The 9,221-nt window shown below is 47.2% G+C and overlaps 1 protein-coding gene across 3 annotated transcripts in view; it reads left to right on the top strand.

Moving 5' to 3' along the window:
• Positions 1-8,784, top strand: part of AGMAT (agmatinase) — a 35,864-nt gene extending 27,080 nt beyond the window's left edge. For 2 of the 3 annotated variants that reach the window (XM_017505016.2, XM_017505006.2), the window contains 5 exons: positions 2,525-2,573; positions 3,954-4,149; positions 5,096-5,275; positions 7,376-7,460; positions 8,493-8,784. In XM_017505016.2, coding sequence (XP_017360505.1) covers positions 2,525-2,573; positions 3,954-4,149; positions 5,096-5,275; positions 7,376-7,460; positions 8,493-8,566 — 584 coding nt within the window. In that variant the 3' untranslated portion in view covers positions 8,567-8,784. The remainder of the gene's footprint in view (positions 1-2,524; positions 2,574-3,953; positions 4,150-5,095; positions 5,276-7,375; positions 7,461-8,492) is intronic. The other variant, XM_017505014.2, reaches the window with a different exon arrangement.
• Positions 8,785-9,221: the final 437 nt, after the last annotated feature.

The following is a 9,221-nucleotide window of genomic DNA, read 5'->3' as shown; positions in this document are numbered from 1 at the left end:
TTTCGCTCTAGTCACTCAGGCTGGAGTGCAATGGCACGATCTTGTCTCACTGCAATCTCCGACTCCCAGGTTCAAGTGATTCTCCTGCCTCAGCCTCCTGAGTAGCTGGGATTACAGGTGTCCACCACCATGTCCAGCTAATTTTTTATCTTTAGTAGAGAGGGGGTTTCACCATGTTGGCCAGGCTGGTCTTAAACTCCTGACCTCAGGTGATCCACCTGCCTTGGCCTTTCAAAGTGTTGGGATTACAGGCATGAGCCACCGCGCCCAGCCAAGAGGATGTTTCTAATGACTTTATCTTGGAGAACTGCGAAGAGGGTGTTTCTGTCCTGTTCAGAGTCCACATTGACCCATACGGCCGCTTTCCCCTCATCCTCGCCCCCCACCCACTCTCACATTTTCCCTTGTTCACAAATACTTAAAATGACAGGGACCTTTTCCTAAATATCCAAAATTAATTTTGCCAAATGAGAGAGCCTAGCCTGCATGGCATAGTGGGAGGAGTGTGGTTTCTGGACGGCGTGGTTTTAAGTCTCAGCTGCATTTCTCCCTAGCAGTGTTGCCGTATACCTTGCTTGACGCTTCACGCCCTCACCTGTAGGACGGGAATGATCGTAATAACACCTACTTCACTGCATGGTGTGAGGGGCATATAATCAAAGTACATATGAAATGCAGCATCATGCATGGCATATTTTTTTGAGATGGGAGTTTCGCTCTTGTTGCCCAGGATGGAGTGCAATGGTGTAATCTCAGCTCACTGCAACCTCTGCCTTTGAGGTTCAAGCGATTCTATTGCCTCAGCCTCCCAAATAGCTGGGATTACAGATGCATGCCACCATGACTGGCTAATCTTTGTATTTTTAGTAGAGACGGGGTTTCATCATATTGGCCAGGCTGGTCTCGAACTCCTGATCTCAGGTGATCCATCTGCCTCGGCCTCCCAAAGTGCTGGGATTACAGGCGTGAGCCTCTGTGCCCGGCCTATGCATGGCATATCTTAAGCGTCAATAAATGTTAGCTATTAGTATTATCAGAAAGAATACTTTCCTAGGTCTGGCCCATTTGGTAGCCACTAGCCACATGTGGCTAAATTCAAATTAATTAAAATATTCAGTTTCTTAGTCATATTAGCTACGTGCATGTCACGTGGGTCACGCGTGGCTAGTGGCTACCATATGGGCCAGTGCAGTTACAACAGTCCCATCATCATAGAAGGTTCTATTGAACAGAGCTATTCCAGGCATTTTCCTAGAATACTCTGAAAAGCCATTGACCTAGAGTACCTCTTAATTTGTCTAATTTCTTCTTTTATTTATTTATTTGTTTTCAAGACAGGGTCTCACTCTGTCACCCAGGCTGGAATGCGGTGGCACAGTCATGGCTTGCTGCAACCTTGCCCTCCCTGGGCTCATGTGATCCTCCCACTCCAGCCTCTTGAGTAGCTGGGTCTACAGGCATTTGCCACCATGCCCGGCTCATGTTTTTATTTTTTGCAGAGACTGAGTCTTACTGTGTTGCCCAGGCAGACCTTGAATTCCTGGGCTCAGGTGATGTTTGTCTTAGCCTCCCAAAATGTTGGGATTACAGGTGGGAGCCATTGTGTCTGGCCTATTTTTATTTTTTAAAGACAGGGTCTTGCTATGTTGCCTAGGCTGGTCTCAAACTCCTAGGCTCAAGTTATTTATTTTTTTGAGACAGTGTCTTGCTCTGTCAGCTAGGCTGGAGTGCAGTGGCACGATCACAGCTTACTACAGACTTGACCTCCCAGGCTCATCAAGCATTCCACCATTCAATAAAATCTTATTGGCCAGCCACGGTGGCTCATGCCTGTAATCCCAGTACTTTGGAAGGCGGAGGTGGGCAGATCACCTGAGGTTAGGAGTTCAAGACCAGCCTGACTAACATGGAGAAACCCCCATCTCTACTAAAAATACAAAATTAGCCGGGCGTGGTGGTGCATGCCTGTCAGGAGCCTGGGGCAGGAGAATTGCTTGAACCCAGCAGGCAGAGGTTGTGGTGAGCCGAGGTCACACCGTTTCACTCCAGCATGGGCAGTAAGAGTGAAACTCCATCTCAAAAAAATAAATCTTATTGTAGATGTGGTTATAGCTCCCTAGTCTAAAAGGGTGAAAATTGGGTTACTTTAAGATTATGTAGCTGGGCGTGGTGGCTCACGCCTGTAATCCCAACACTTTGGGAGGCTGAAGCGGGTGGATCACTTGAGATCAGGCGTTCGAGACCTGTCTGACCAACATGGTGAAACCCCGTCTCTACTAAAAATACAAAAATTACCTAGGTGTGGTGGTATGCACCTGTAATCCCAGCTATTTGGGAGCCTGAGGCAGAAGAATCGCTTGAACCCGGGAGGTGAAGGTTGCAGTGAGCAAAGATCACACCATTGAACTCCAGCCTGAGCAACAAGAATGAAACTACATCAAAAAAAAAAAAAAAAAAAAAAAAAAAATTACTCTATCTAATCCTCCTATTCACTTTCCAGACGTTTTCTTCTTCCTCTTTGCAGGTGGAGATCACACAATCACATATCCCATATTGCAAGCAATGGCAAAAAAGTAAGTCCCAAATGGCTTGCCCCCAGCAAGATTTCAAAAGTCAGAAGTTAGGGAAAGAGCCGTTTGCTGTTAGGTGGCGTTAGGTGACTGCTGCTGGCTCAGGTTATGGGGGATGATAAGAAATTCCCAACTGAGCGGGTTCTGGGGATCAAAATTAAGGTTGAGCTCCAGGTGTCTCTGTCAGTCACCAGCTAGAAGCCAAGACAATTTATTATTAACACTTCTGGCCACCCTCCCTTGCCCTAGATCTGTCCTCGTATGTGTGCTCAGCGTTTTCAACTCGCCTGTTTTTGGAAGTTGAGCCCCTAGTGAAATATATAACCCCAGTTAAGGTCAGTTTCTGTTTTGCTTCAACGGCCAAACACTGACAGGCACAACGGTGGAGCTCGCTGCGAGGCCCTTGTTTCCTCCTGAAAGGGCACTTTTCCCAGACAGTCAAAAGACTGATTTGCCAGTCGTGGAAGTCAACCGGGGATTGGCCAGCTTTGGCTAATTTAGTTTGAGAAAGAGACAGAAGGGCTGGGGTGGAGGGTGCCAGCTCCAGAATGTGTCTATGGAAGCACATGTGGGTGGCATTCTGGTTGGAGGTGGGTGGGTGCAGGTCTTTGCTCGAAGCTGCATTTATTTCTCACCCATTTGGATCAGATGTTTATTTTGGGTGGCTGGCAGGGGCTGATGGAGGTTATGGAGAGAGAGCTGGATTGAAGCTTCCTCTTCCTCGGTCGGAGAAAAGGTGGCTTGGTTTAGTTAAGCTTTCAGCCAAGCTCGCCTGTGCCACCACCCTTGATTCTCATCCTGTCTGTAAATGAAGCAAATTCTGGGTGATAGGTGTGGGTGGCACCCAAAACGTGTCTATTTCCTGCCTGACTTCTGTGAGTTTATTGTTCCTCTGAGATGCTAAGTGATATCAGGAAGAAAGAAACCAGTTGCAAGGCAGAAAACTGATGCCAGTAGGGGGGCATGGTGGCTCACGCCTGTAATTCCAGCACTTTCGGAGGCTGAGGTGGGTGGATCACGAGGTCAGGAAATCGAGACCAGCCTGGCTAACATGGTGAAATCCCATCTCTACTAAAAATACAAAAAAATTCTGTGGGCATGGTGGCACTTGCCTGTATTCCCAGCTACTTGGGAGGCTGAGGCAGGAGAATCGCTTGAACCCAGGAGGTGGAGATCAAGCCACTGCACTCCAGCCTGGGCAACAAAGGGAGACTCCGTCTCAAAAAAAAAAAAAAAAAAAAAAAAAAAAAAAGAAAAGAAAACTGATGCCAGGTCTCCCCTCCTTTGTGGCTGTGAACTGTGACCAAGTTTGGTGGCCTGAAGGGCGGCTGTGCTAGGGCCCTGCAGGGAGGGTTGGCCTCTGAGCTGCCCTGTTGTCGTCAGGCATGGCCCTGTGGGGCTGCTGCATGTGGACGCACACACGGACACGGCCGACAAGGCCCTAGGAGAGAAGCTCTACCACGGGACGCCCTTCCGCCGGTGTGTGGAGGAGGGTCTCCTGGACTGTAAGCGGGTGGTGCAGATTGGCATCCGGGGCTCTTCCACAACCTTGGATCCCTACAGATACAACCGGAGCCAGGTGACAGACCGAATGCCCCCTACCCCTGCCCCCCAAATGCCTTCCTCTCCATTTCCTCACTAGTGGCAACCAGGGATTCAGCATGGGGCTTTACTAATCAAGTCAGAAAGCAGGGACAAGAGGCTGAGTTTGCGTCTTCAGGGGCACAGGGAGAACAGGGTGAGGGGGCTGACTTACTGGGCACAGGAAGTCTATTGCTGGGGTGGGGAGAGAAGCAGAAACCCATCAACCCCTCAGACGGTGCTGACTTAGAAAAGAGGGAGGAGGCCGGGCATGGTGGCTCATGCCTGTAATCCCAGTACTTTGGAAGGCGGAGGTGGGCAGATCACCTGAGGTCAGGAGTTCAAGACCAGACTAGCCAACATGGTGAAACCCTGTCTTTACTAAAAATGCAAAAATTAGCCCGGTGTGGTGGCGTGCACCTGTAATCCCAGCTACTCGGGAGGCTGAGGCAGGAGAATCACTTGAACCTGGGAGGCGAGATCGCACCACTGCACTCCAGCCTGGGCGACAGAGTGAGACTCCATCTACAAAAAAAAGAAGAGGGGAGGAGGTCCTCACCCAAGATGAATTGTCACCTTCTTAGTTCTGGTCCTCATACCCTCTAGGCAGAATGGCTCTCATGTACACATGTATGACAAGACCCCAAGGGGAAAAACCCAAATCCCTTGCTTCTAGAGTGTGCCAAGGCCAGTCTTCTGGACAGAGCAGTTCAGACGGTGCTAGCGTGAGCTGCTGAGCTTCCCACTCTGGCTTTAGCAAAGCTTCTCTCTGATCTCAACTCCAGAGGTCAGCTTTGACTCTGCTTCCTTACCTGTAAAATGAGGGTGACAGTTCCCTCCTCATGGAGGTGGAGGGTCAAGTGTGATAGAGCTGAGCTTGGGGCTGGCAAACAGGAAATGCCCTGTAAATGCTGCCAGGCAGAAGCCTCAGTCCATCTCTGCAGGGCTTCCGGGTGGTCCTGGCTGAAGACTGCTGGATGAAGTCGCTGGTTCCTCTGATGGGGGAAGTCAGGCAGCAGATGGGAGGCAAACCCATTTATATCAGCTTTGATATTGATGCCCTGGATCCTGCCTATGCCCCAGGGACAGGGACACCTGAAATTGCTGGTCTCACCCCTAGTCAGGTAAGGAGACTCCTCCAGTGAAGATTCCTGGGGGTGGAGATACTTATCCATTTTCCTGGGACTTGAAGTGAATCTTTAGGAATCAGGTTAAGATATCTCTCTCTCCCTCTCTCTCTCCATATATATATATATATATATATATATATACACACACACACACACACACACACAAACATATATACACACATATATATATATACACACATAGACGTGTATGTTTGTGTGTGTGTGTATATATACATATAATTTTTTTTCTTCTTTTTTTGAGATTGGAGTCTTACTTTTTTGCCAAGGCTGGAGTGCAGTGGCACGATCTTGGCTCACTGCAACCTCTACCTTCCGGTTTCAAGCAATTATCCTGCTTCAGCTTCCTGAGTAGCTGGGATTACAGGTGCCCACCACCACACCTGGCTAATTTTTGTATTTTTAGTAGAGATGGGGCTTCACCATGTTGGCCAGGCTGGTCTCAAACTCCCAGCCTCGTGATCTGCCTGCCTCGGCTTCCCAAAGTGCTGGGATTACAGGCGTGAGCCACTGTGCCCGGTCTATAGTATCCCCTCTTAAGAGCACTAAACTTGGCGGAGCGCTGTGGCTCATGCCTGTAATCCCATCACTCGGGGAGGCTGAGGCGGGCGGATTACTTGAGGTCTGGAGTTTTAGACCAGCCTGACCAACATGGAGAAACTCCATCTCTACTGAAAATACAAAATTAGCTGGGCATGGTGGTACATGCCTGTAATCCCAGCTACCCAGGAGGCTGAGGTTGAGGTGAGCTGAGATCGCGCCATTGCACTCCAGCCTGGGGTGACAAGAGGGAAACTTAGTCTCAAAAAAAAAAAAAAAAAACAAAAAAACCAACAAAAACCAAAAAACAACAAAAAAACCCACTAAACTTACCTTTTGAGGGTTCAATTTAAATAAAAGTGCAAACAATGGGCCAGATGCAGTGGCTCACGCAGTAGTAACCCCAGCACTTTGAGAGGCTGAGGTGGATGGATCGCTTGAGTCCAGGCATTTGAGACCAGCCTGGGCAACATAGTGAGATCCCATCTTTACTAAAAATAATAATAAAAAAATTAGTCTGGTGTGCTAGTGCACACCTGTAGTCCCAGCCACTAAGGAGGCTGGGGCAGGAGGATCAGTTGAGCCCAGGAGGTCAAGGCTTCTGTGAGCCATGATCACACCACTGCACTACAACCTGGGTGACAGAGACCCTGTCTCAAGAAAGAAAAAAAAAAAGCACATGTGATGGCACAACTACTTACCAAGGTAGCCTAAAACTTTTAGAAACACCCAAATAAAGCTCCCATAGTGTGTGCTGGGAATAAATGCATGGAGACAGAATGGTTATGACTAGAAGCTCCAGGAGGGCAGGACACTGTATTGTATGTATTGTTCCCTACGTTGTCCTTGGAGCCCAGGACAGTGCCTGATACATACAAATAGTAGGCACTCAAAGATATTTGTGAGTAAAATGAATGAAACTGCTTAAACCTCATCAAGTACCTTACATCCTCTAAGATCTTAACTCCCTCTCTTGAAATGGTTGTAACCATTCTCTGTTCCCATGAGGGATTTCTGAAACACTTTCCTTATCCCTCTGCTTAGCAACCTTCTGGGCTTTTCACCTGCAGGATGGAAACCATTTTAGACAAGATCACTCTGTTCCCAGTCTTCCTCACTTATTGTCTTCTGGCCATATCTCACTACCTGAACTTTTCCCAGCTTGGTGCCTTTGCCTGCGTTTTTCCCTCTGCCTGGCCTATCCCTTGAACTAAGTATTTCCGCTGTGGGGAAGCCTTACCCACCGCTCCAGGCTCTTACCTGTGCTGATACCATTCTGGGCTTGCTTTTCTTGAAGCCCTTAGTGCACGACATTGAAACAATTGGTTTCCTTGTCTCCATCACCACACCATGCAGCCCTCAGGAGCAGGGAGTGTGTCTCTGGGAGGCCTGCCAGTGTGCCTGGCAGTCCATAAATGTTTATCGAGGGAAGCAAATTCCAAGCCAAAGGGTGGCGTATGCTGGGAAAAGCTCTACTGGGTGCTTTTCATTGTAAATGGTTACCACCGTGGACAACTCAGTCTTGATCTTGAATAGGCTCTGGAGATCATCCGGGGTTGTCAAGGCCTGAACGTGGTGGGCTGTGACCTGGTAGAAGTTTCACCACCATATGATCTTTCTGGTGAGTAAGCAAGAAGATGGTGATCCATGGGCAGCTGCTAGCTTAAACTATAGGAAGCTAGTTAGTAAGCAGAAAATGGGGCTGGGGCACAGTGGCCCACGCCTATAATCCCAGCACTTTGGGAGGCCGAGGCGGGCAGATCACCTGAGGTCAGGAGTTCAAGACTGGTCTGGTCAACATGGTGAATCCCATCTCCACTGAAAACATAAAAATTAGCTGGGTGTGGTGGCACACACCTGTAATTCCAGCTACTTGGGAGGCTGAGGCAGGAGAATCGCTTGAACCCGAGAGGCGGAGGTTGAAGTTAGCTGAGATCACAATACTGCACTCTAGCCTGGGTGATAGAGTAAGACTCCATCTCAANAAAAAAAAAAAAAAAAAAAAAAAAAAAAAAAAAAAAAAAAACAAAAAAAACAAAAAAAGAAGAAAATGGATGAGTCCCCTTATATGACTCGGGGAACTGGCTGAGCATGTCCAACAGCGAAGAAAACATATCTATTACTGCATACTTACAAACATGAGCTCATTCACCCTAAGAAAACCCCTGGGAGGTAGCTAAGTATCATTAGCTTGCCCACCAATCAGCAGAAGAGAAAGAAAGCAGTCTGCAGTCTAGTGACAGGGTGACTTAACCAGCTAAGTTCCTGCTTGATAAACATTAATATATGTTCAGATCTTCAAAGGAGATGCCATCCCAATAATTTTAATGTAGACAAGCTTATGGAGTTAGGCCTATTGACCTCAGAAGGTAGATAATAAATACAGTATACATCATTATTATAGGTTCTCCTTTGGGAAAAATCTGTTCTCAGAATAAACGAAGAACTTTCTGAATTTTAAAGTAGGATTTCCAAATGATGCCTGATGGAGGCAGAGAGCCCGGGCAAGCATGTTCACAGCTAGTGGGTCCCTAAGGGATGCACAGACAGGGCTCTGGAAAAGGAGGCACAGGGGAAGAAAGCTGAGGGGTCCCAAGGCTTGGTTCAGGGGGTGGTCTGTGGGGTATTCATGTCAGGTTTTACTTCTTCATAGGGAACACGGCCCTGCTGGCGGCTAACCTGCTGTTTGAGATGCTGTGTGCTCTCCCCAAAGTGACAACCGTCTGAGTCTCGTGCTCTTCAAGACAAAACAGATTGCATCGCTGACAAGTTCTCAAGAAGAACTTATGAGTAAGCAGTCTGAGAACTCACGAGTTTATGCCAAGAAAACTTTCTGCTGAACGTGTCATTGCTGGCTGTGAAATTGGGATATTCAGTAGAACTCTCACCCAAACAGCAACATTTCTAAGGAATTTGGATTAATTAAAAAAAAAAGAGTACTTGTACTGCTTTGATTTTTTTTTTTGTTTGTTTGATGAAAGATGGAGGAAAATAACAAAAACAAAATAAAAAGAAAGAAAAAAAGATGGAGGATAAAGGGGAAGAGATGGAGAATTACATTCAAGGTTATCTAAGTATTAGAAACATGAAATTTAAAAAGCCTTATGAATACTGTATAAGCATTCCATATTTCTGTAGTATCTTTCTTCTTTTTAAATTTTTTTTGATGATCTACTTCCTAGAGTATTGAGTATCTTCCTTTAAAATACAGCTCGGACGTTGCAGTGAGCTGAGGTCATGCCACTCCAGCCTGGGTAACAGGGCAAGGCTTCATCTCAAACAAAACAAAACAAAACAACACAACTCCTGTGAGGAGCTTAGGGCTGTATCTTGGCTTTAGGACCACTGTGAACCTATGTAAAAAGTATTAAAGAATACAGAG

Source organism: Cebus imitator, unplaced genomic scaffold (genome assembly GCF_001604975.1).
Source record: "Cebus imitator isolate Cc_AM_T3 unplaced genomic scaffold, Cebus_imitator-1.0 Scaffold15, whole genome shotgun sequence".
In the NCBI taxonomy this organism is placed as follows: Eukaryota; Metazoa; Chordata; class Mammalia; order Primates; family Cebidae; genus Cebus; species Cebus imitator.
This window is presented reverse-complemented; position numbering and strand designations above follow the sequence as displayed.